We start from the raw sequence: 25,731 nt of genomic DNA, 5'->3' as shown, positions 1-25,731 counted from the left end.
CCTGCTGCCCGATGTCGGCGCCCGAGGCCTGAGCGGCATCTGTTCTCACCAATCGGCTGCGAGCGCGGCGCGGGCCTCGTCCAGGGCCCGTCCGGTGGGGCGGGGGCGGGGCCAGGCGTCGCTATTGGCTGCGGCGGCGTGACTGGCATTGGCGATATCTAATGGACTCCGGCGGGCGGACCTCGCGCTGCGTGGGGCCGGGCGGGAACGGCGGCACAGCGGGCCAGGAGGCGCCGGGCAGCGGGCGACATGTTCCAGGGCCTGGAGAGCGAGGGCAGCCGGGCCGGCTCCAGGTGCGTGGCGGGCGCGGCCACGTGGCGGGGCGCGGGTGACGGGTGACCTCACAGAGCCGAGGCCCCCTCTTCCCCGTCCGAGAGGCGGGCGCTCAGGCGGGACGCGTTCTCCGCGCCCGCTAGGGTCTCGGCGGAAGGCCCGAGGCGCGCCGCCCCTCGCGTCTCACCACGGGCCCGCGTTCCCTTCCGTGTCCGGCGCGCCCGGGGACGCTGGCCGAGCGGTGTGCTGCCTCGGGGCCATGCCGGTGCGTACGGGGACCCGCCCTCCCGGACCCCGTGCTAGCGCCGGTGTGCGGTGGACGGGGCCAAGAGGTGGGGGGTCACCGTGGGTGTCCTTCTGGATCCTGCATCCTGTGGGGCCGGGCGCTACTCTCCCCTAATCCCGCAGCCCCGTGGGGCCAGCCCACGCCCTCCCCTAATCCCGAGGGGCCGGGCTCTGCTTTCCCCTAATCCTACAGCCCCATGTGGCGGGGCCCTGCCTTCCCCTAATCCTGCAGTTCCGAGGAGCCAGCTCCTGCCCTCCCCTGGTCCCGTAGCCCCCTCGGGCGGGGCCCCGCCCTCCCCTGGTCCCGCAGCCCCGTGGGGCCAGGCGCTGCCCTCCCCTCGTCCCATAGCCCTGTGAGTCCGGGAGCTGCCCTCCCCCGGTCCCGCAGCCCCATGGGGCTGGGCGCTGCCCTCCCTTGGTCCCATAGCCCTGTGAGGCCGGACGCTGCCCTCCCCTAATCCCGCAGCCCCGTGGGGCCAGACCCTGCCCTCCCCTGGTCCCATAGCCCTGTGAGGCTGGGTGCTGCCCTCCCCTGATCCTGCAGCCCCTGCCCTTTCCTAATCCCACAGACCCATGTGGTGGGGCCTTGCTCTCCCCTGGTCCCACAGTCTTGTGGGGCCAGCCCCTGTCCTCTAATCCAGCAGACCCATGTGGCAGGGTCCTGCCCTCCCCTGGTCCTGCAGCCCTGTGAGGCCGGGCGCTGCCCTCCCCTGATCCTGCAGCCCCGTGGGGCCAACCCCTGTGCCTTCCCCTAATCCCACAGACCCATGTGGTGGGCCCCTGTCCTCCCCTGATCTTGCAGCCCCTGCCCTTTCCTAATCCCGCAGACCCATGTGGTGGGGCCCTGCCCTCCCCTGGTCCTGCAGCCTTGTGGGGCCAGCCCCTGTCCTCCCCTAATCCAGCAGACCCGTGTGGTGGGGTCCTGCCCTCCCCTGATCCTGCAGCTCCGTGGGGCCAACCCCTGTGCCTTCCCGTAATCCCGCAGACCCATGTGGTGGGGTCCTGCCCTTCCCTGGTCCTGCAGCCCTCTGAGGCCGGGCGCTGCCCTCCCCTGATCCCGCAGCCCCGTGGGGCCAACCCCTGTGCCTTCCCCTAATCCCGCAGACCCATGTGGCGGGATTCTGCCCTCCCCTGGTCCCGCAGCCCCGTTGGGCCAGGCGCTGCCCTCCCCTCAGGCGCTGCCCTCCCCTGATCCCAGGGCCTTGTGGGGCCAGGCGCTGCCCTCCCCTCAGGCGCTGCCCTCCCCTGATCCCAGGGCCTTGTGGGGCCAGGCGCTGCCCTCCCCTGATTCCGGGGCCTTGTGGGACCAGGCGCTGCCCTCCCCTAACCCTATAGCTTGGGAGCCAGGCAGTGTCTTCCCTGCCTTGCTGACGGAGAACCAGGCTTACTGCAAGTGGTAGAAGCAAATGACCAATTGTTGGGTTTCTGCCTGGGCTTCAACATTCAGGAACACATGGCAAGCTTTCTTTTTAACTTGTAAACGCTGTGTGGGTATTAGAAGTCACATAGATTACAGTTGCCAGAGCTAGGGAGAAGGTCTGTCTTGGCACTGGAGCAGCCAGCTTGTACTGTAGAGTCGTGGGGGGGGGGGGGGGGGGTTGTAGATGCTGACAAGTTCCCATTACCGTGAGCCTCTTCTGTGCCCCAGCCTTGACCTAAAAGTAGAAGGGAATATGTGTGTGTAGCAGCTGTTGAGATCGATACAGTATAAATACTCCTTCAAAGAACCGCTTTGATTTGCTGAAACCCTGTACATCCCGGGGGAGTTAGGGCAGTCGTCACTTCTACACCTGACCAGGTAATTAGCTATCAATCCAGTCACATACGTCTAGATATGTACTGGCGGGGGCCAGAGGTTCATCCCGCAGTGCCCAGAATGCACCCATATTCTGGTGCTCAGGAACCACTGGGGAGCATCACTTGTGCCCGCTGGGTGGAGGCCCCTTCTAGCACTTTCTCATTTATGTCCTTGGGTCTGTCCCCTGTCATGCACGTGGCCTGGCACTGGATGCCCGATAAACGTTGGCGTTAACGAATAAACACCCTAACGCTGATGTCCTATGGACTTCTCGAGCTGCAGAGCCTCTGCTCTAAAGTATCAGTTCACGCTTCCTTTGGAGAGGGTATTATGGACAGGAGACAATTTCTTGGAGAACGTTGAAGAAGGAAAAGCAGTCTTCTTGGTTGAATGATTCAATGTGATTGGAAGCTGCTGCTGGGATCAGTCACAAGCTTTGGGTTTCCGCAGCCGTGTTAAAGGGACTGATCAGCCGGATGGGCCTTGTAAGGCTCACGTTTCTTTGGCTGTTGAGGGAGGGAGTCAAGTTGTGGCTGCAAGACCACCTGGCCGGGATTTCCTCTTTGAAGAGCCTACATCTTCTCTCTTGCCAAGGGGTTATCTTGTGTTAAAGAGATTTTGAGCCGTACAGGCGTCACACTCCAGCCAGCATTAGTCTGAGGTCATCCACCTAAGGCTGTAAACTGTGCGTTTGTAAAGTCTTGTTACCGCTTCTCTCCAAGTCTGAGCAGTCCCCAGAAAGCTTTTCTGAAACCCGGACACGAGCTCTCGGAGGGAGGGTCAGGGGCACGGGTACCTGCCTCTGCTGGTACCGCCGTCCCCTTGAGCTTTATCTGTGGCTTTTCTTTGTCACGTGCCCTCTCGCTCCTCTTGTGTACTTGAATGCTTTTATTGGAATATATTGAGGGGTAAGACGAGAGAAAAAGGTCATTGGATCGTGCCCCTCCTTTAGGAGTTTTGAACTCACCAGTATTCCCATCTGCCTCCCTGCAGTTAGTGTCCTAGCGATAACTGCACTTGGTAGCAAGCCTCCTGGAGGCCACTCGGAGCCTTTGCCATGGGTTCTGTTTTTATCAGAATAGCCTCTTTCACTCTCAGTCCCCTTATTTGAGATCCTGTTGGGCAGCCTGTGTGGTCTGCAGATCTGCTCCAAGGGTGGGAAGCCCTAGTGCCCACGCCTTGTGATGAAGATGTCACCACCCAGGTAGCTTGGTCAGTAGGCACAGCGATCTCTTGACTGCAGCATTCTGGGCTTCCTGTGCTCCCTTTGTTTTCAAAGTGAAGTAAAATTCAGGAAAGTATATAGCATAATGTAGTAAACACTATATTTCCACCACCCCAAATTAATATTTGGTCACTTCCAGTAACTCTGGCTTCCCTCCTTTGCCCCCGGGAGTACCCCTCCCACACAGAGATCACAGACTCAATTTGGGCCTTGCTTCCCCCACAGAGATCTTAAGTTCCAGTAAGACCCAGCGCTCAGTGGCATCACTGATTGGAACAGTAGAGCCCCCTGCGCACGGCGCTGGCTTTCCCCACAAACAAAGCTGCTCCAGGCTCAGGACCTGCTCTTGCCATCTTTCTGTGCACAGGGTATGGTGCACGTGCCCAGGGACAGGCACTTGGGCCCCCGGATGAGCGAAGCAAGGGTGCAGGGCACAGGGGACCGGGAAATTACAAGGTTGTGGAGAGAGTCCTAAAGAGCTCTGAATCAGAAGGAATCCGCTTCAGATTAGAGCAGGACCTGGGAGGTTGAAGGAAGAGCCATGTTTCAAGTAAACTCGTAAAATAGGAATTTGAACTCAGAAGGAGGCTTGATGATAAATTCAGTTCAGTTCTGAAGATTGCAGATCCCCATCCCATTTGTCAGCGAGATGGTTGTAGAGACCCGAGAATGTCTGGCCTGCTGTAGCCAGCCAGGAGTATGAGACTGGGCCGTGTGATCTATAAATGGTGTAGAAGTCAGATGGCCTTAGTATGGTCGCCAACAAAGTAGGTGACCTGAGGTCTTATTAAGACCTTTTTTTTTTTTTTTTTTTTTTTTTTTAGTTTATTTTGAGAGAGCACAGGTGCAAGGGGTGTGGGCACAAGAGGGGGAGAGGTGGAGACAGAGGGAATCCCAAGCAGGTTCTGCCCTGTCACTGCAGAACCTGACCTTATTAAGACCTTTCTGGGGTGCTTGGGTAGCTCAGTTGGTTAAGCATCCAACTTCGGCTCAGGTCATGATCTCACAGTTGGTGGGTTCAAGCCCTGCATCAGTCTCTGTGCTGACAGCTCAGAGCCTGGAGCCTGCTTCAGATTCTGTGTCTCCTTCTCTCTCTGCTATTCCCCCACTCATGCTCTATCTTGCTCTGTCTCTCAAAAATAAATAAATGTTAGAAAAAAAATTTTTTTTTAATTTCCTAATTTAAATCTGGTTACTGGTTTTCTTTTTTTCTTTTTTTTTTCTCTCAAATGAAAGTAATTTTTTTTCCTTCACCAAATCGTTAAGGAAATACTAACTGCTGAGTAGGTATCCACCTTCCCCACCCTCCCAGGCAGCCAGGGATTCGGCACCAGCACCGTGTGGAAGGCCTGCTGGCGTGTGGTATAGCAAGGCTTGCCCGTGGAGTGTGTCTGGGTCCCAGCTGGCACGTCATCTGCCCTGTATAAAGCAGAGGGGTACTTTTCTGCAGTCGTGCTTTACAGCCAGAGAGAGTCTGAGAACTCCCTTCGCTTTATAGTCCATGGTCAGCTCCCTTTCTAGCTCTTTATTTTTTTTTTAATTTTTTTAATGTTTATTTATTTTAGAGACAGATTGCGAGTGGAGGAGGGGCAGAGAGAGAGGGAGACACAGCCATCAGCACAGAGCCCGACGTGGGGCTTGAACCCACAAACCGCAAGATCATGACCTGAGCCAGTCAGATGCTTAACCGACTGGCACCCCTCCCTTTCTAGCTCTTTTAAGGAAACAAAAAGCCTTTTAAATGTCTTTTTTTTTTTTTTTTTTTTTTTTTTGTGACCTAAGTCATGCGCAGTGCCTGCAAAGCCTCATGCATTTCACATGGTTTCGAGCTCTGAGTTTCCTTCAGTTTCCCCCTGTCTGCAGCATGGTCCGGTTGCCCAGGACTAGTGAAGGCACACGGGCCACTCCCCGGTTTCAAAGTCCGTTTCAATAGTGCCTTCTCACCTTTAAAATGCATTTTTAAGATCTTTGTACGTGTTCTGCAAAGATGCACACGAACTGGGCGCGCCACTGCTCTACTGACGTGGTTTGAAGCTCTGGGGGAGTCCAGGCGGAGCTTTGTGAAAGTTGCTTAACTCTTCAGTTACCGCAATACAAAGTGACTCGAGGTCCCGGTCTTCCCCTTCATAAATGTTTCCTGAAAGCCTCCAAATGATGCAGGCTGTTTTCTCACCGGTGGAGACTCGGGGTAGATGCTGCGGGTGGTGCCCGAGTGGTCACGTGGTGCCTGTGTGCTGAGGTGAAGCCAGCAGTTGTGCTGGCAGGTGTGTCCTCCGGTCTTTCTGATCGGCTTCCTATTGGTTTTACCGGACTTCAGGACCCGAGATGATGACTCCAGTGTGGACTGCGCAGATCAGTCCTGACCCTCATTTCTTCTGGAGGCCTTTAACAGAGGCCTGAGGCTGTAGTCTGCACTCTAGACCCAGACTGCTTGGGCCTGCCTTCTGGTTCTGCTCCTTCCCACATGACCTTTCTTGTGGCTTTTCTCTGTCTCTGATGCACCGTCTGTGAAAATACTGCCTGCCTTAGAGGGTTGTTGCGTGCGCTCCTTGGAACGGTTGACGGAAATAGTAAGTACTTAACAAATGTCAGCTACGATATTAAACACTACTGAATGCGTTTGTGGCATTAAATTTTTAATTTTTTTAATTTAATTCTTTAAGGAATTTCTACAATCTCTACACCCCACATGGGGCTTGAACTAACGACCCTAAGAGCAAGAGTCACACGCTCCACCGACTGAGCCAGCCAGGCGCCCCGATTGTGTTTGTAGTATTGTGTGCTCTTGTGTACTCATTAAAATTAGCATTAGACTCTACTGAATGTGGCTGTCACTTTGTGTTAGGGAAATTAATTTTACTTACCACAGGGTCACAATCATTTGCAAGTGTACCATTTCTAGAGGGGCTAGTGTTAAATAATTGTAATTTTTCCTTAGACATCAGGAGGTGTATCTGGCCTGTGTGGTTACGCCGTACTGCCTGAATGGTGATGTCCAGGGCCATCAGTGACTCACACTCCCTCTGTGCTTGTAGGGCCATGAAGCCCCCGGGAGGAGAGGCCAGCAATCTCTTTGGAAGTCCAGAAGAAGCTGCTCCTTCAAGCAGGCCCAATAGGATGGCGTCTAATATTTTTGGACCAACTGAAGAGCCTCAGAACATACCTAAGAGGACCAATCCCCCAGGTAGGGCCTTTGTGAGCCATTAATCCTTCTGCCTCTGTCTGTTCTGTTCTATGCTGCTCTTTTGATAACATTTTTTATTTCTTTGTGCTGACCCCCCCCCTTTTTTTTTAAATGTTTTTAATGTTTGTTTATTTTTGAAGGAGAGAGAGAGACAGAGTGTGAGTGGGGGAGAGGCAGAGAGAGAGGGAGACACAGAATCCGAAGCAGGCTCTGGGCTCTGAGCTGTCCGCATAGAGCCCGATGTGGGGCTCTAACCCACGAACGTGGGATCATGACCTGAGCCAAAGTCAGATGCTTAACCGACTGGGCCCCCTGGGCCCCCTGGAATGTATGGACAGATTTATCCTGACTTCTGCTTTTTGTCTGAAGGTGGCTCAGTCATTCTTGAATCCTCCTTCCTCTGACCACAGACCCTGGCAGAATCCAGGCCCTGAGGATACAGAGGAGACGAAGGGGTTCGGTTCCCACCAAGGGAGGCTCTCCCAGTCGTTTGAAGGGCCCCTTGTGATTTCAGAAATTATGTGCAGGTTACGCATGTAAACATTTTTCTTAGGGAGAATATTTAAAAAATAGATATTTTATGTTTATTTTTGAGGGAGAGAGCATGAGCGCGTGCACAAGTAGGGGAGGGGCAGAGAGAATCCCAAGCAGGCTCCGTGCTGTCCGTGCAAAGCCTGATGTGGGGCTCGAGCTCAGGAACCGTGAGATCGTGACCTGAGCCACCAGGCGCCCCTAGGGAGAGCATTTTAATCCGATTGTCAATGGGATAGAAGCTCTCAAAAGGACGACTCGGTCCATATAACGCTTTACCGTTTGGCCCACCTTCCAGTAGTCACAGTGAGACAGTCTCAGAAAAATGTTTTTTGGCCGATGGACTATCCAGTTGAGTGACCACGGTGGTAGTTACCTGTATCCTGGGGAGAATAGCATTTGTTCGTCGGTGAAGATCTGAGAGGCCGGACCCAGATGGCAGACGCCGCGGAAGCGAGGCTCGAGAACGGCTCCCTACGCGGCTGCAGCCCTGCTGCAGAATTGGTGTTTCTTTACCAAACCCTAGAGGAATGGCTAGTTCTGTGTTTGGTTGGTGGTTTTCTTATGGCGAGGGAGGGCGGAGGGTTAAAGTTCTGGGTGTAGCAGAAGCAGCAGGAGTTCTTCAAAGTGAGCAACATTCTCCTCGTGTCTGGCGTACAGGTGTGGGCCGGAGCGGTCGGCCCTGCACTTCCTGTGTGTCAGCGATAGCCGTGTAGGTTACCGTATGTGCCTCTTGCACCTACGAGTGGCTGCTGGCTCGGCAGGGTGTCTGGGGCTGCCCCTGGGGTGGCGAGTTCCCTGGGAAGTATGGCGGTGCTGCTTTGCACACCCTCCAGTGATTCCCCGGTGGGCAGCCTGGGCCCCTCCTGGCTGGAGAGAGGGAGAGAGAGGGAGAGCAGGAGAGCCTCTGTGTGGTGTGTGGTCCCAAGATGTGGCCACAGCTGCCGGAACTCACTCCCTGGGCTGGCTTCCTGCATGGACCTCGTGGTCCTGTCGTTTGGGGCCTGTTTTCGGTCCTGCCAGGTGCTCTTTGGAAACCATCTGTGTGGAACTCTCAAGGGAAGCCTGAAAGGGAAGCATGCCAGCGTGCCCCGCCCCGCAGACCTAAGCCCCTGCCCACGTGTCCGGGGCGGAGGGTGTGACTTAGCTCGCGATCATCGCTGAGGACTCACCGGCGTGGTCGGGCCCAGTGCTCACCGACCCTTCACGCGTGGGCTCTGCTGGCCGCCCGGCTCACATCTCCCACGGCTTGTCCTCCAGTTCTAACAACAGGGACCAGATATTTTTCAGGGATTGTGCTCGGTGCTTTGTCTCTACACCCCTAGGAGGTTTGGGGGGGGGGGGGTGGTCCTTTACAGAGAGGGAAACAGGCTCAGGGGGCTCCCTGCAGCACCTGGACCTCACACCTCACCAGGGGCGGAACTAGCCCTCGGATGGCACTTTTCTGGACTCCAGTGCTCGTGTTCTGAACTTACCACCTGGAAAACCAGTTGTGGTAAGTGTCTAGAAATGGAATTGCGGGATCATTTAAAATTGCCCCCCATGTCGGCCACCCCGTGTGCCGCACGTGCTCCCCACCCTGCCGACACCATGTCTGTCTTACGCACTTTGATTTTTCAAAGAGCGCACCTTGACTTTATCTTCCTTCGGTTATGAGCGCATCGAGCACCTTTCCTTCCTCAGAGCTGAATTCATTGCCCAGGTAAATGTCGACCAGCAGACACGCAGGCTGACCCCTCATAAAGGGCAGGAACAGAGCTGTACTGTGTAGGGCTGGACCCACACACAGGAGCAGCACACCGACAATGCCACGTTTGTGGTCTCCACAAAACTCAGGCGTGTGGTGACCTGGGGTGGGGGAGACACGCAGGCTTCTGGGAGCTGGTCGTGCTCTGTACGCTCCGGCCGGCGGTGACCTGGGTGTTGGCTGTGTGGTTATTTGAGACAATTATGTCTTAGGAGACTTTCAGTTACATTTTATAATTAGAAAAAATTTTGGAGGCACCTGGGTGGCTCGGTTGAGCGTCCGGCTTCAGTTCAGGTCCTGATCTAGAGGTGTGTGAGTTCGAGCCCTGTGTCGGGCTCTGTGCCGTCAGCGTGAAGCCTGCTTCAGAACCTGCTTCGTATCCTCTGTCTCCCTCTCTCTGCCCCTCTGCCAGTCGTGTGCTCTTAAAAAAATAAAACATTAAAAAAAGGTTTTTTTCCTTAATGATCAGTGTCTTTAGCCAAAAACTTCAACTTGAGTTACTTTTGTTTTTCTGAGAGGGAGAGCCAGCACATGCGTGCACGTGGGGGGAGGGCAGGGAGAGGGAGACAGAGAATCGATCCTAAGAGAGCTCCACGCCCAGCGCAGAGCCCAAAGCAAGGGCTCAGTCTCAGAACCGTGCGTGAGATCGTGACCTGAGCCCAACGCTTAACCGACTGAGCCATTCAGGTGCCCCCAAATTGAGTTACTTTTATGTTCCATTTTTTTTAAAAGCTGAGTGCACATTTTTAAAAGAATTTAAGGCTTTGTAGCACAACCAGAAACAACACAGTATGGGACGACCTTCAGCAGTGCTTTTCTCCACTTTGTGGTGGAGACGCTTTTGCTGACCGTAGCTCAGCAGCATCACTGGGGATCACTGAGGGCTCATCTGCCCGGTCCCGCTCTGCCCCCTCGACTTGCTGCCCCCTCACCAGCCGCCCTAGGTCGGCCCTCTTGTTACGTATCGCCTCCTGACAGTTGACACACAAGGCCAGAGGGTTGGAGCCACTTGTCCAGGCTCGGTTGGCATGTGGCTGTTCAGGAGCTCCCCCCGCAGTCCAGTGCTGTGCCATGCTGTGCTGGCTTCCCCAGCCCGGTGTAAGGGGCCTGGGAGGGCAAGGTGTGTGGACGCCCCAAGGTGACATGAGCACGCGCCCGCTTCCTGCACAGGCGGCCCCGGGACACTGGCATCCCAGCAGCCGCTCTGGGTCACCATCCACTCTGGCGGTGGAGCCCATCCCCTGGGAGCCCACGCGCCTGCGTGCTCGTGTTTCTCCGTGTCAGCCGTGCGTGTTACTAGAGCCAAGCAGGGACTGCTCGCCACGTGGTTTCTTAAACAGTAGGCAAAGCTCAGCGCTGTGAAAAATGACATGATAAGCAGTCGTGAGTCCTGCACGCCGTCCATCCCGTGTCCTGTGTGCACATGGCCCCCGGGACGGGGTGGGGGGACGTGGAGTAACCACTTTGTTGATTCAGATACAAGTGAATATACGCTGTGCAGAATGTTGTGTGCCTTTTGTCGCTGAGCGGTATATACATCCAGGAGATGTTTTGTTATCGGTACGTAGACAACACAGCAAACGCTCTGGAGCATTTGTTTCCCTGGCATCCTTCTAAGCATGTGATGTCTGAGCTACAGTGAGACATTGAGCTACAGTGAGGCTGTGAGCAAGGTCCTTTCATTCTGCAGTTGAGGATTTGCGGGCACAGAAAGGCCAAGTAATTTGTGTGTGGTCACCTAGCTAGTTAGTGGAATGCATCTTTTTTTCCTCTTGTGAGATTTTAAGGTACATCCTTGGTACATGAGGGCCGTGACTGTGACAGCCCTCCCCCCCACCCCCCCGCCCCTGCGTGCCGAGAGGAGCTGGCATCTGTGGAGTGAAGAGACGGCCAGCTGGCATTGTGTGACAGCCATCTCTGCTTCACGGAGGCTTTTGGGCGTTGACTTTGGTGTCTGGCCAGAGTCATCAGCTGTGAAAAGTTAGGCATTAGATGCATATCTTCATTATGGCTCATCAAGTCACTTACCTGTACTGCAAGGCATTACGTGTCTGAAATTTGCTGACACCTGTAGTTGTCACTGGGCGTTCTGGCCAGAATGAGGTCAGAAGAATGACTGATCTGTGTTATCTTCCAGATTACAGGTCTGCCTTGAATATGACATGTTGTTAAATTCATTTATGTCTGTCTGACCTAAAAGTGCAACAGCTATTTGCTTTTAACATAAAGGACTTTTCACGGGTTTAGTAAAGAAGACTTTTCAACAGACAACACACCAAGTTCAAAGTTAAAGAAATTTTAGATGGGAAGTGGTGTTTTATGCCACCTTACCGTCTTGTCTCTAGGGGCCAGCCCGGTTCAGCTTCCAGAAATGAAGGTCCCAGAAGGCCCCCAAAAAAGCAGGTCTGACATAGGGCTTTAGGGACCCTCATCAACCCGATCACCCCACCCTTGTTGGCCTAAACCAGGGACTGGCATTGGGGTGTCCCCAGGAGGAGAGGTCTCTGAAGTAATGAACGTCGAGGATGGGACCAGATGGATGTTGTGGGTTTGCTCACTGTTGTGTAATTGTTTCTACAGGGGGGAAAGGAAGCGGTATCTTTGACGAATCCACGCCTGTGCAGACGCGACAACGTCTCAACCCACCCGGTGGGAAGACCAGTGATATCTTTGGGTCCCCAGTTGCTGCTACGTCGCCTTCAGCACACCCAAACAAACCCAAGGTATGGGCTACGTCAGGTAGCACACGTGAAAGTAGGAAAAACAAAAAGGCTCTGAGGCAGGTGTGGTGTGTGAGGGGGAGGAGGCAAGGTGGCTGATGTTGGTCTTCCTGAGTGCGGTCGCTAGTCACAGGGTTTCCCGTCTCCCCTGAATCACGGGAGACTACACGCCAGCCTCGTGATGACTGTAGCCTGGGAAGCTGGTCTCGTGTGCCGATGGGCGACCTGGGCGACCGTCCTTCCCTGCAGGTGCTAGTGGTCACCGGGAGCACAGCAGCCCCATTAGATTAAACTTGCTCCGGCGTTTCGAATTCACGGGCTCATAATCATACTTGGAAAAGTCTAATTGTTGCCGGGAGAGTGCCGGAGGACAGAATGTACCATGGGCCAGCGTTCCCGCGTGAGCCGCACCTCAGGGTGGCTGCTGTGGAGGGAGTTTTCCTTTTACAGGAGTACTCAGCCAAAAATGAGGAAGGAATAACAGAATTCAAATATCACCATTTTGCCAACTTGTAATGAAACTGTGGATCTCGGCGATGAGCATCTGTGGCTGACATCATGTGGGGGATAAGCTTAGGAATCCCCCGGGCTTACACCACAGCATCACAAGACGGGACCACCAGAAATTACAGGCTGTTCCTTTTGATAGAACATCATAGACCACCTTTGAATTCTTGTCAAAAAATCGAGGCAGATTCAGACCGAACTTCACGTTAATTGATACCACAGGGATTCAGGCAGAGTAATGCAAAATAGAGGGCTCTACATAGCAGTCACGGGAGGCCAGTCAGTAATCCCGACGGTTAAGAAGAAATTGAACATTACACTTCTGGGGCACCTGGGTGGCTCAGCGGGTTGAGCATCCAACTCTTGATTCCGGTTCACGTCACGATCTCATGGTTCCGGAGTTCAAGCCCCGCGTCGGGCGCCTCGCTGACAGTGTGGATCCCGCTTGGGATTCTCTCTCACTCCCTCTCTCTCTGTGCCCCCCCCCCCCCAAATAAATAAATAAACGTTAAAAAAATTTTAAAAGAATACAATTCCTAGCAAAGTCCCAACCACCTTGTTTGGTTTGGTTTTACTTTTTGTTTGTAAAAAAGGGAAAGACCCATCCTAAAATTCATAGGGAATCTCAAGGAACGCCGAGTAGCTGGACAGCTTGACAAAGAACAAAGTTGGATGGCTCTCACTTCCCAGTCTCAGAACTCAGTACAAAGTTCCATTCGTCCAAACAGTGTGGTGCTGGCCTAAGGACATAGAGACCGTGGAGTAGCACGGAGAGCTGAGAAATAGACCCTCACATGCGGGTTTAATTGGTACTTGCACAAGGACGCCTGGATCATTTCGATGGGGGAGGACAGTCACTTCTGCCAGGACAACTGGATACGCGCGTGCCAGAGAGTGGAGGCAGACTCCTAGCTTGCACTGTGTATAGATATGAACTAAAAATGGATCAAAGATCGAAATTTAAGGGTTAAAGCAGTAAGATTCTTAGAAGAAAACATAGGGACAGTTCTTCACAATCTTTTTGTGCTTTGTTTTGTTGTGTTTGTTAAGATTTCATTTTAAAATAATGTGCACCCAACGTGCGGCTCGAATTCATGACCATGACCCCCAAGAGCTCTTCTGACGGAGCTGGCCGGGTGCCTGATCAGTCTTTGCGTGGTTTTGGCAGTGGTTTCATAAACGTGACACTAAACACTGGGAACAACATTTTAAGTAAGTATATTGGATTTCATTAAAATTGAAAACTTTAGGGGCGCCTGGCTGGCTCCGTCAGTAGGAGTGTGTGACTCTTGATCTCAGGGTCATGAGTTCAAGCCCCACGTTGGATGTAGAGATTACTTAAAAATCTTTAAAAGAAACTTTTTAGACTTAAGTGCATCAAAAGACACTGTTAGGAGAATGAAAAAACCCATAGAGCAGGAGAGATCGTTTGCATTGCAAATCCTATCATCGGATAGCAGTTTATTCTTGGGAATAAAGAACTTCCGAAACTCAGCAACAGAAAGACAGTCTGATTCAAAACTGGGCAAAGGACTTGACTGGACATTTCCCCCAAAGAAGATCTACAAGTAAGCACATAAAAACATGCTCAGCAGGGGCGCCCTGGGGGCCCAGTCGGTTAAGCGTCCGACTCTTCATTTTGGCTCAGGTCAGGATCTCACAGTTTGTGATATGAAGGCCCACGTTAGGCTCTATGCTAGTGCAGAGCCTGCTTGGGATTCTCTCTCTACCCCTCTCTCCTGTCCCTTCCCTGCTTGCGCTCACATGCGCATGTGGTCTCTCTCAGAATAAATTAGAGGGAAAAAAAGGCGCTCAACATCGCAGTTGGAAGTGTGGCTGAGCCCCAGACGGCAGAGAGCTCACGTCTCTGTCGCTGCAGTACGTTACCTGGGGGTTTGTGTCACCGTCCGTGGGTAAAATTCTCCACAGTGAAAACATTTTTAAAAGTTAAAAGTAAATAAACCCGTCTGTGCTCCGATTTTTATCATACATTTGAAGGTGGGTAAAATGTTTCTGAATCATGTGTTGACCTGCGTTTTGCCTTGTTGCAGGACCACGTGTTCTTGTGTGAAGGAGAAGACCCAAAGTCGGCCCCTAAAGGTGAGCTGCTGTTTTCTGTCCCTCCCCTGAGTGTGCTCGCTCTGGGAGAGTTGCTGGTGTGTCCCCAGGGGATGAGGGAATATTCCATGCCCCTTCCGGCCTGCTGACAAAAACAGGCAAGGTCGTGTTTGTTGCCGAGAGGATGTGTAGTATTTGAAGAAAGCCAGGGACGTGGGCTCAGTTGGGTGGGTGAAAACTTCCCAGTGGGCCGCCATGGGCCTTTCTTCACTTCTTGTCATTGGTGGTCAGCCTACGTCTAAGACTGGGGGTCCCCTTCTAGAAGCTGATGTCATGTAGTAAAGGGCAGGGATCTGAAGCCTTGAATGGACGTATGACCGAGGGTAGCGCAGGCAGCACTGATGCAGAAGAGAAGCGCACGGGGGACAGCAAGACCGGTGGAGTGGGGGGGGGGGGGGGGGGTACCGTGAGGCCTGTGTGTGACAGGGAGAGCTGCCCCGCTGGCAGGTGTGTGCCAGCCTGTGCCTCGCCCTCCCAGCTGGCTGTGCTGAGAGTCACCACTCCCCCAATGGGGAACCAAGATAAACGGGAGTCCCTTCATCTAGAAAGGTTGAGTGACTGTCCACAAGCCTTGCCTCACCTTGCTGGATCCCTCTCTTCCTCGTCATGCTCAAGTTGAGAAAGTTTGTTATTTGTTCTTGACGACGTGGAAGAAAGGGGAATGGGGTCCAAAAAGCAGTGTAAAGGAATAATTAAGGAATTTTCCAAAGAGTTTATGGTAGGAAGCCCTGGTTCAAGAATGCCCTCTGCTAATCGGTATGTGTTCTTGGGACAAGACGGAAGCCTTGCTCTGTGCTCCTTATGGTGTGCCCTTGGCGGCTGGTCTGTGCCAGCCTTTATGTGGAGCTCGCCTGTCTGGTTGCTGGGCCGCCTCTAACGGGATGGCATGCTGACTTTGTCCCACAGCCGCAGCCAGCACCTCGCCAGGAGAAGAGCTGGGGCAGAAGGGCGGCCCTGGAGACGCAGGCCGCACCCAGCAGCCCGTGCCCGTGCCCACAGCTGACAGCCACGAGCCCAGGTTGGGCCCCCGCCCTCGTTCTCACAACAAAGTCCTGAACCCGCCTGGAGGCAAATCCAGTATCTCCTTCTACTGAGAGGGGCTGCCGCTTCCCCTGTAGCCAGACAAAACACCGGAGAGATAGGATTTCAAATTCTGTAGTCTTGTAGCCCACAGGAGCCGGGTGGGGAGAGGGTCTGTTGTGTATCTGAAGCCGCAGCTCGGGCACGTGGCCATCCCAGAGCCGTGGAGGACCTCGCCTTCCAGACTGCCAGGAGGCCTGTCTTGGTGGGTAGAAGACGGGACTCGCTTGTAACTGCAGACGTGATGGGGCTCTGCGAGGGGCGCGGGGGCCAGTGGGGCCGGGCCACGGTGAGTCCTGGTGGCATGGGGTTGCCCTCGGCCTTGCCGCACTGGCACTCTGCTGGCCGGCCGGGGGTCCAGAAATCACTAACACGGCAGCAGAGTTTAAATTTGAAGCCTTGGCAAGAAAATCAAAAACAACACGTGTGTTGCCGTGGGATACAGGAGCAAGGTGTTGGCCAGAACACTACGGGCGGGGACTGGTGGGGGTGGGGTCTTTGGGTGGCTGGCCCCTCAGATCCTCACCCCGTTGACCGCAGGACGGTTCCCGTGCCTGCCGCCGTGGCCCCCCGGTGCCTCCTTTGCCATCAGCCCCAACGTGTGGCTCCGCACATTTCCTGACACGTCAGTTGCTTGTGTTCGGCAGCTGTCAGCAGAAACCAAAAAGTCGTTCTCAGTCTCACGCCCTGTGGCAGCATTTTGAGGTGCTCCGTGTCTGCCATCCAGACGCTTGGCCATGCGCAGGCTGGTTTCACTGTGATCTGTCCCCTCTTTTCCTCAGCGGCCTCCGTGCTAGGTCCGTGCCCATCACCAGCCAGGTGGACAGACCCCTTCTCAAGTCAGATCTTCCTGTTGGCCAGCCCCCCCTGACTTCTGCAGCTTTAAAACTGTCCACATGCATCCAGACAGCGGGTTACTTAAATCCTTCCTACATCTTTAGTCCTGTTGACGGTGGGAGGAAGCAGTGCTCCTGAACCTTGGGTTCTTAGGTTTGAATCTTTAATAATATCTAAAGAGCTATTATAAAATCCCAGCTTTACATAAGTGATTGTGGACGCTGATCTGTTTCTGACACCTTTCTAGGAAAAAGTCACTTGCTCAGGTAGAGTAAAGAGGAAGCAAAGTTTGCTTAGCTGTTCTTCATAAAGCTTTGCAGAACCTCCGGACCATGTTCAGTTTCCAGAGGAAACCTGGAGACCTTGGGCCAGAAGATGAAATGGTTCGATAGCGAAGTCTCAACTGGCCAATTCCGTGCTACTCGCCAGCTGAGGTAACGGGCTGGCCAGAGTCCTGCCGCTCTGATCTGTCGGGCGAAGGCTTCTCCCGCCTGCCCCTACAGGGCTACGTTCTCTGTTCTTATGCTCACTCACATTGGACCAACGGCTCACAGGGGACGGGGTTTGGGTGGGGGTACCTGTCAGTACGAGTGCCTACGAAGCCAGTGCCGTGTGCTAAAAACACCTGCATCCTTATCACAGTGTAGAAAAGCAACAACGCTGGGTTCAGTCACACCCACCGTGGCCTAGACACCGAAGTGCCTGCGGGAGCCACCTGCCAGCTCCACTCTTACACCTGGTGCACGTGGCTTTGTCAACCAAAGACCGTTTTCCCCCTTTCAACTGCCCTGTGCTCTCTGGAGCCAAGAAACTCATTCCACGCAACTCTTCCTGTCTCGTGCAAGTACTTCCTGTTTCCACCTTTCAGATGGCCATTTATAGGAAAGTTGGTTGGAACTCAGAGCCTCTTCCCCCCATTAAAAAATGTCATAAATGGTGGTTAGGGCTTAAGCCCAAACACACGTTAACGTGCTTAACGCAGTGTTCTCGTGGTAGAATGAAGTACCATTTATGACTCTGTCTTGTGGTTTTCAGTGTGCAAGAAACTGATTTGTGAATTCCAAATTGGATTGCCAGGAACCCTGATACCGTAGTGCTGGCCCCTGTGGCTTCACCCCTGCCCTCGCTGCCCACCCAGCGAGAGGAAACAAGGAGGAGCTCTCTACTTCTGTCCACCGGCAGGGATCTCAGGCACAGATGGGGGGGTAGAGGTGGGAATGGAGGGAAACCAGAACTGTAGCCAGAGCCTCTGTGCAGTGGAGACAGACGCGCTGCCTTTGATCTCCATCCTTCCCTCCCTGGGGCCGCAGAAACAAGTTTAGGGTGCCTGGTGGTCTGGTCACTGGGAGGAGCAGGAGAGGCCTTGCTGCTCCTGTGAGCCAGTGGGGTGGCCATTCCTATGTGGAAAATGCTCTGTAACTGGGGACTGCCTGTATTTGGAAGATTCATTAACTCAGCATCCTGTTTTCAGTCTCTAAGCTGCATTGAGAAGTTATGTCTGTATTTTTATTAAGCCTTAAAATTTTTTTTATGTGCATTTGGTGCCAACTTTTTTCTAGAGCTGTATCAAAAACGAGAAGTCTGTACTCACAGCACAATGTAGTTTTGATAGGGGCATCTTGTTACAAAGCAGGACTGGGTATACACGTTGAATTAAACTTCGCAATCACGTACTCGAAGTCTGGGTCAGTCTTTTGTGTGCATGTTCACATGTGCTTCTCAGCATCCGTTTCCCGAAGTGCCTGGACCCTGCTCCTTCCCTCACAGGTGTTCTTTGCTGAAGGGGTTTGCCTTCACCCCCTCCCCGCCCCACCCCTGCACCATTTAGCCAGAGGATGCCCAAGTTAATCTTCTCAGAGGTTATGGATTTACAGGGGTTGTTTTATTATTTAAAAAAATTGTTCTAAGGTTTATTTTTGAGAAAGGGAGACAGAGCATGCGTGGGGGAGGGGCAGAGAGAGAGGGAGACACAGAATCTGAAGAAGGCCCCAGGCTCCAAGCTGTCAGCACAGAGCCCAACACGGGGCTCGAACCCACAAACTGCAACATCATGACCTGAACTGAAGTGAGACACTTAACCGCCACCCGGGCGCCCCATGGGTTTACAGTTTTAAATTTGGAAACCAAAGACCTAACTGAATAGAATGAACAGGAATTTGCCAGTGTTCTTTTGGGTTTCTGTAGGTAAGTTAAAGGTAATCATTTTTTTTTCCTCCTAACCACTTGTTTTCCTAAAGAATTGACAGCATTGAACTTGCCTCTTGAGTGGGCTTTCCAACTCCAGTAACAAGCTTGGTAATAAGTAGATGTGGTGCTGAGCTTTTAGTCTGCCATTAGATTAAAGTCCTGCAAAGGAAGCACAGATTGAATGTCTTTCCCTCTTACATGATAGCTATTTTCCTATGTCGTAAAAGCAAACAATATGCATTACATGGACCTAGGGTGATGAAACCACTCAGACCACCTGCTGGGAGGCCCCCCTCACAGCCCCACCCCACAGGAGGCTGCACACCATTCTCCCTGCTGGACCAGAGCCAGCACCAGAATAGCGTATCAGAAAGAAACCGGACATACACCACGGACACCGTGTTCGTTTGTTCATCTGAAAACGTGTTCGAGTGCAGAGCATGTCCCAAGACGTGCGCTAGGCACTGGTAACGTTAAAGCGGCCCCAGCCACAGGGCAGCTCAGTGCTGGAGAGTCACAACCCATTTGTCTCCAGCAGCTGGGCAGTGGCCACGTCTGAAAGGACCAAGGTAACTCTACGAATGTTATGGTGAGGGAGCGATCGACAAACACGAAAGGGTTGCCATTTCACGTCCTGTGCTTTTTCCAGAACGTACTGGCTCTGTTAGCGGAACGGAACTTGTTCTATTTTCAAGCGTGGCAAGAATGTATATTCCTCCTGTGTTACCCAGTCATTTCTTATTATCTCCTTAATCCTTAGCATTCTTGAAGATCATGAGTGAAATATTCCTGTTGTATGTTTGACGACGAAGTGCCATCAAAATTCAGCATAGGAAGAATTAAGGGAGACATTACAGGGTCCTAGGTGACTTTCTAGCAAATTAAAGTATAACCTTTTTAAAGTTTTTATTTAAATTCCAGTTAGTCAACAAACAGTGTACTATTTCAAGCGTATAGTACAGCGATTCAACACTCTGATACATCGCCCTTCGCTCATCATGACGAGCGCACTCCTGGAAGTCCAGTATGCCATCCATTGTGCCACAGAGCCAGGCCAAAGCAGCACTTGTGAAACCCAAGTACTCACCTTACATTTTAGGGTCATGTGCAGAGGGAAAAAAAATTGTGCCCCAATTTAGCTTACAAATCTGAATGGAAGTCTGTTAAAGCAAGTTCTAGCTTATGTCGCCCGAGTACACGACTGGCGTCCTCAAGTACGTATCAGGAATTGCCCAGCGGCTCATCTTGTTAAAACTTCGTTCCGTTTTAGCCAGTTTCAAGTAAATCTGCCCAGTTATGTTAGTAATAAAAACCAATAAAGTTGGTGGCCAATTGGCCTCACAGCGGGGGCTACCCTACTGTATATTTGGTACTAAGGGGGTTCAAAGGGGTCATGTTTCTGAAAAAAGGCCTAAGGCAGAAGTCTTGAACATTCCCCAAAACACTCACAAGCTTTTTTTGTAATTGGCTCAAAAAGAAAAATTACACATACCTGTTTGTCCTGACTCTTCATCTTGAGAATAAACCTAACAATTCTATATTGCGCCCTTACTATATTGCTAGAAATGTATGAAGCCCCTTTAATGGATTAGCTTATTAATGTTCATAACTTTCCTAGGAGGTTGGTAGTATTTTTAGGCTCAGTTTGGAAATGAAATGGGATGACTGAGTCACTTAGCTAGCATCAAAATCCAGATAATCTGGGGGCGCCTGGGTGGCTCGGTCGGTTAAGCGTCCAACTTTGGATTCTGTGTCTCCCTCTCTGTTCCTGCCCCACTCATGTTGTCTCTCAAAAATAAAAATTTTTTTTTTTAATCCAGATAATCTGGATCTGAGACAGAAACCTTAGTTTATCTCTAATGGGGTGGGTGAGCATCCATACAGCAAATTAGGTTGCAAGGGGAAAATTTGTGCAATAGTATTCAGGACATCATTATCTGCAGGAGAGTTCATTGATTTGGTGCAGTCAGGTTAGGATGAACTGACCTTGAAGCATTTCATTAGGTAAAAGGGATGAGAGCATTTCTGTTCGTATTAAGCTCTGACAAGTTTAGTGGCTGTTGTTTTTAATCAACTACTCCTACCTGTGTGACCCTCAAGATGCAAGTGTAACTTGTGCGTTGGTGTCCTGATACCGGTGAAAGCAAATGCAGATCCCTGTGGAGCAACTCTAAACTCACACTTCAAAGTGTTTCCACAAAGATCCAAGGGATCCTAGTTCAGAAGGGAAAGGAGGAGCAGCCTAAGCAAGAATCAACCCAAACAACAGACCGCATAATCAGATTCGCAAAGGCTGCAGATACTGTAATTATGATTTAAAAAACAAACAAAAAAAAAAAAAACCTTGCTAAAGAGATTTCATTCAAGTGGATGCAAATGGAGGAAATAAGAGCCTATCAAGACATAGAATGTAGGATCAAGAAGGACAAATTCAAAGGACAACCCCTGAAATTCAGAACCCAGTGGGGTGATTACAGCTATCGCGAAGCCGGGGAGTCCGAGGAAGTTACCCACAACGCAGGACAGCGCAGCAGCCCGGGTGAAAGAGCTTATTCGGGGACTTGGGGACAAGATGGGCAGCGTCACTTCGCTGGTACCCGGGCACAAGCGCGGGGACGCGCGCACGCGCGCGGAGCTCAGGGGCAGGCAGCCCTGCGCCGCGGCAGGCGCGGGATGGCTGCTGCGGCCGCAGCCTCTACGGCGCAACGACCGTGTCCATATGCTCCTGGGACAGGGCGAGGTGACGTTTAAAGTCGGACCAGTGTCGTGGGAGCTGCGGGAACCCGCTCAGGGTGACGTGCGCTGGCGAGCAGCGGCCGTGACAAGCCAGACCGGAAGTGCTCCCTGCCCCGCTCGGCCGAGCTTCCGCCCCAGGGGCGGGCTACCTCTACGTCACGGGCCCCGCGACCCTTAAGTGGTGCCGCGCCGCGGGGCTCGGGCGGGACTTCCGGGCAGCAGAACTTCCGGCCGCTGACTGACGGGCGCAGCCTAGGCAGCGGCAGCAGCAGCAGCATCAGCAGCGGCGGCGGCGGCGGCGCCCGAGCCCTGAGGCGGCGGCGGCGGCGGCGGCGGCGGAGGAGGAGGAGGAGGCGACGGGCCGCGGCCTGCGGACTACGGGCAGCCGGGGCGGGCGGGCGCGCCGGCGGACAGCGGGCCGCGCTGGCGGCGGCGGTGGCCGCGATGATGGAGATCCAGATGGACGAGGGCGGCGGCGTGGTGGTGTACCAGGACGACTACTGCTCCGGCTCGGTGATGTCGGAGCGGGTGTCGGGCCTGGCCGGCTCCATCTACCGCGAGTTCGAGCGCCTCATCCACTGCTACGACGAGGAGGTGGTCAAGGAGCTCATGCCGCTCGTGGTCAACGTGCTGGAGAACCTGGACTCGGTGCTCAGCGAGAACCAGGAGCACGAGGTGGAGCTGGAGCTGCTGCGCGAGGACAACGAGCAGCTGCTCACCCAGTACGAGCGGGAGAAGGCGCTGCGCAAGCAGGCCGAGGAGGTGCGTGGGCCGGGCCGCGGCGCCCGGGGGACCCGCCCCGCCCCGGGGACCCCTTCCCGCCCGGGGGACCCCGCCCCGCGCCGCCGGGGGGACCTGCCCCGCCCGGGCCCCTCCCCCCACCCCCCGCGCCCCTCGGCCGCTCCCCGGGTCCTGACCCCGCTGCTCCAGCCAGCGGCACCAGGCGGCCTGAGCGGCCTGAGCCTCTGGCCAGGCCATTCTGCCCGCTCCACACCCACCTCTCACTCCAGGCGTCCGTTCTCTTGGCCCGTGTGTGTGTGTTTGCGAAGCCGTTTCCTAGACCCCCACCCCACCCCCCACCCCCACCCCCCGTTACTGCCTTTGGCTGCTGCCATTCTAAATCCTCCCCGAAACGGGACATCTGGCCCTGGGGTTCTGCGCCCCGAAGCAGGGTGTTGTCCCAACACCTTTCCCTTAGGCCCCAGTGCAGCGACATGGATGAATTTGGTGATTGATGTAAACAGCTAACTGAAGCGGCACCTGGGCTGCTCCTCTGGCACCAGGGGAAAGACCCCAGGTTTCTGGAGGTGACGTCTTTGCCTTGTGGTTCCCTCAGTTGGGAATGTTATTAGCTTAGGTGGAAAAGGCTGAGAAATTTCACCCTGGCTTCTGGGAAATTAAGAGTGGAATTTTGAAATATTTGATTACGTTCTAGGAAACCTCCGTAACCTGGAAATCACTTATTTACGAACAGTTAGAAGAACCATGCGTTGTGGGGAACACCGCTTGACTTACTCATTCGCTCTCAAATGCTTAGTGCCAACTGTGTGCCAGCCCCGGGCGGGTGCAGGGGGTGTGGGTCCCCAGCCCTGCTTTGCCTCTGTGACCTTGTCCACATCGCCTTCCCACTCTGGATTTTGATTTTCCATCAAATGAATCAGGTGCTCTAGACAATCTCTAAGCCTCTCTGAGGGTCTTTCATTCTAGGCATTAGGTGATGGTCTTTGATGTATGAATGAGAAGCTGTTTGTTACATGAGCCACATTTCTTTTCAGTTAGTTTGGCTTAGCGCAATTTTTGATGTTAGTATTGAAGTAGAAGATTGTTTGGGTGTTCAGGCTTTTTCTTGAATCGGAGTGGTTTACATTCTAGTTTGGTTCTGAAGTCATTCCTACTCAGGGTAGTTATTTTGCCTTTGGGGTCATACATCTGTCAAGAGGCTGTTGTGTATTGGTTGGGGTATCAGTCTGGCCACTGGTTTAAACTTCTCAACTGGAGGGGGTGCAAGAGCTCATGGGATTTTAGTGCTCAGAGTGGCCCTAACTGGGGAAGGAAGTGGGCCCAAGACGTGGGGGGGCTGGACCAAGGTCACAAGCCCTACAAGAGCCAGGCTGGACCCAGTCTACCCGGACTCCTGGCCTGGTCTCTTCTGTATCATGCTATTGCGAGAGGTCAGAGAGCTGCACCCCCAGAAAAGTGGAGTGCGGGGGCTTACCCTTGCCCGGCCGCGGTGGTGGGGAGTGGCTGCGGCCTCCCCTTCTCTGATTCCTCTCTGCAGCCACGTGATGTCTAACTGATGTTTCCCATAGATGTGTTTTCTTTCTTCCTGTGCCTGTCTGGTCCCCACGGTGGGTGAGAAGAGATGAAAGGGGAAGATCAAGATTGACCACCTTAAGGCTAACAATGATAACCTTCCGGCTTAAAAAATTAGCGAGGTGTGGATTTGGCCTCTGCTCTGCTCTGTGCAGTTCGAGTCCAGCCATGAGTGACTGTGCTTCCTGCCTCCCACTTGCACTCGCCTGGATTACAAGCTGGGGGGTGTGCGTGTGGTTTGCAGGACACTGCCTTTGAGGCCGAGACCCGGCATCGCCCGGCTCTTAAGAGAAGCTGCCTAGAGCTTCCTGAGCAGAAAGCCATGAAGCAGACAAATGCTCGGCTAGCCGGCCCAGGGCTGTGGTTAGCTGCTAATAGGACGCCCTTGGAAAGACCTCAGGCCATGTTACAAGTAAAGAAAAAGGCCAAATACTGTAACCATTTTGGCATTCTATCTCATTCCTTAAATCTGCCAGACATTTATTTCCAGTTTTGTGGAAAAGACCACTTCTCTTCTAGGCAGGGAATTGAGATCACAGATGTGTGTCTCCTAACACAGGAGCTGGAACGTCACAGGCTGAGGCACGTTCGTGGCGCAGAGTAGCTCCTGCGTCCCTGGCCACTCTGCTCAAGAAGGCTTAGTCACAGCTGGGTAACCTGAGCCACTGTAGCCTTCCAAGCAGACAGAATCTGCAGGTTTTGTGTAAAAAGCCTTGAGCAGAGCAACTACCCATGTCCCCCTACTGCTGCCCGTAATCACTGCAGCCAGGGATTGCGAGCATGCTCTGGTTCTGGCATGGCTCATTTGGTGGGAGCGAGGGCGGCTAGAGACGGTGGGGGCCAAGCAGCGGGGCCAAGCCCTGGAGTCCACATGGGCTTGAGCACCAGCCCTGCGCTTGGGAGCTGCGCTCGCATCGCCTGGTGTGCCCCTTTCCGGCCGCAGTGGCCACCTCTGTAGGGCAAGCGGCTTGCCAGCTGCGAAGTTCTTTTCCTACCAAGCGCCAAGTCTCCTCGTTGGCTGTCATTTGCCTGGAGAACTGCGGCGAGGCAGATTTAGTTGAGTCAGGGGAGAGCGCCTGGGTGGATTTGCAGACGGCAAGCGCTGGGCATCTCGGTCTCTGATTGTGTGGGGTTTGCCCTTGGAATTGAGATCTCGGAGTCCTGCTCAAGCTTGTGCAGCTAAGCGGACCTATTGCTGGCTCTAAAATTTCTGCAGAGACCTTAAAAATGCTGAATCTTTATCTGATTGACAGGAAGTTGTTTTTTAAGTCCACCAAGTTCCTTCCTGTTAGGAAGGGTGGCGGTGGGCAGTTGGGTGAGAGCACCACAGAGCGAGTAGTTGCCCACCCAGTGTGACTTGAGGGAGGAACAGGCAGAGGGCTCCCCGGGGCAGGGCAGGGCTCGGCTCAGGCACGCAGTTCATAGGAGGAAAAACAGTCGTTTTTCGGCCAGATGTGAGTTTGATAGCCGTTACTTGCATCAAAATCATCTTCGCCCTAAAGAGACTACTCGTTGTGCCCCCAACTCATTCAAGGCAACCAACGTGTGCCGATGCCTGGGCATTTGGTGCTACCAAAGGAAGGCATCCGACAGGAAGAAAGTTTTGCCCCAAACTGTTTCTGGTTCTATAAGAGTAATTTATTTCTCGGGAGAACATTTGGATAGGATTAAGCTGGATCCACTCTGTAGAGACGATCATTTTGCCTCTTCTCATAAGTGAATTAATGCACTGAATCAGAAGCTTTTCTTCTTGTTTCCCAGATGACAAATAGTAAATTCGCTGCTGCTTGGACAAGGCATGTCATCTTCTGATTTTGCCACGTTGTAATGTTAAAAGCAGTTTTTAAAAGCCTGTAAGTTTTTTTTTAGATAAAGCCATTAAGATTTAGTGGCCAGTACTGCCTCTCCCGGTTACTTCTAAAGGCTGGCCCGCTGTAGCTGTCCTGAGTCTCCCAGAGAACCACCGAATCGCCCTTAAACATGCAGACAGGTTGGGGCGTTCCCCGGCCAGAGCAAACGTGTGGAAAGTGCCCACTTCGGTCTGCTGGCCTCTGGGCCCACAGCCCTGCCACCTGCCTGTCCTGCCGTGTCAGGAACCCTCCGGGCCCGGTGGCGGCAGCTAGACAGCGGGGTCAAGGACTGGTACAAGTTAGTGTGAGTTCTTCCCAAGCGAGGGCTTCTTTTTTAATG

General features: G+C 53.3%; 2 protein-coding genes across 20 annotated transcripts in view; both read left to right on the top strand.

Moving 5' to 3' along the window:
* Positions 1 to 166: 166 nt before the first annotated feature.
* Positions 167 to 17,978, top strand: JPT2 (Jupiter microtubule associated homolog 2). Of its 5 annotated transcripts, none has more exons than XR_013552962.2 (6): positions 167 to 293; positions 6,617 to 6,765; positions 11,624 to 11,766; positions 14,322 to 14,370; positions 15,295 to 16,739; positions 16,948 to 17,978. XR_013552962.2 is itself a non-coding variant. In XM_078440277.2 (6 exons), exons 1-6 carry the CDS (start codon positions 250 to 252, stop codon positions 16,578 to 16,580), a joined length of 525 nt encoding a protein of 174 aa, XP_078296403.1. In that variant the 5' UTR covers positions 167 to 249; the 3' UTR covers positions 16,581 to 17,978. The 5 variants fall into 5 exon arrangements, 4 of the variants coding, with proteins under 4 accessions (XP_078296403.1, XP_060504062.1, XP_060504063.1 ...); XM_078440277.2 differs by having other exon boundaries at positions 15,295 to 15,406; positions 16,553 to 17,978; XM_060648079.3 differs by having other exon boundaries at positions 15,295 to 17,978.
* Positions 17,979 to 21,455: 3,477 nt separating this feature from the next.
* MAPK8IP3 (mitogen-activated protein kinase 8 interacting protein 3) overlaps positions 21,456 to 25,731 on the top strand; it is a 47,638-nt gene continuing 43,362 nt past the window's right edge. For all 15 annotated transcript variants that reach the window (XM_060648035.3, XM_060648046.3, XM_060648038.3 and 12 more), the window contains exon 1: positions 21,456 to 21,990. In XM_060648035.3, coding sequence (XP_060504018.2) covers positions 21,673 to 21,990 — 318 coding nt within the window. In that variant the 5' untranslated portion in view covers positions 21,456 to 21,672. The remainder of the gene's footprint in view (positions 21,991 to 25,731) is intronic.

The sequence above is a fragment of the Panthera onca genome, chromosome E3, assembly GCF_046562875.1.
Source record: "Panthera onca isolate mPanOnc1 chromosome E3, mPanOnc1 haplotype 2, whole genome shotgun sequence".
In the NCBI taxonomy this organism is placed as follows: Eukaryota; Metazoa; Chordata; class Mammalia; order Carnivora; family Felidae; genus Panthera; species Panthera onca.
This window is presented reverse-complemented; position numbering and strand designations above follow the sequence as displayed.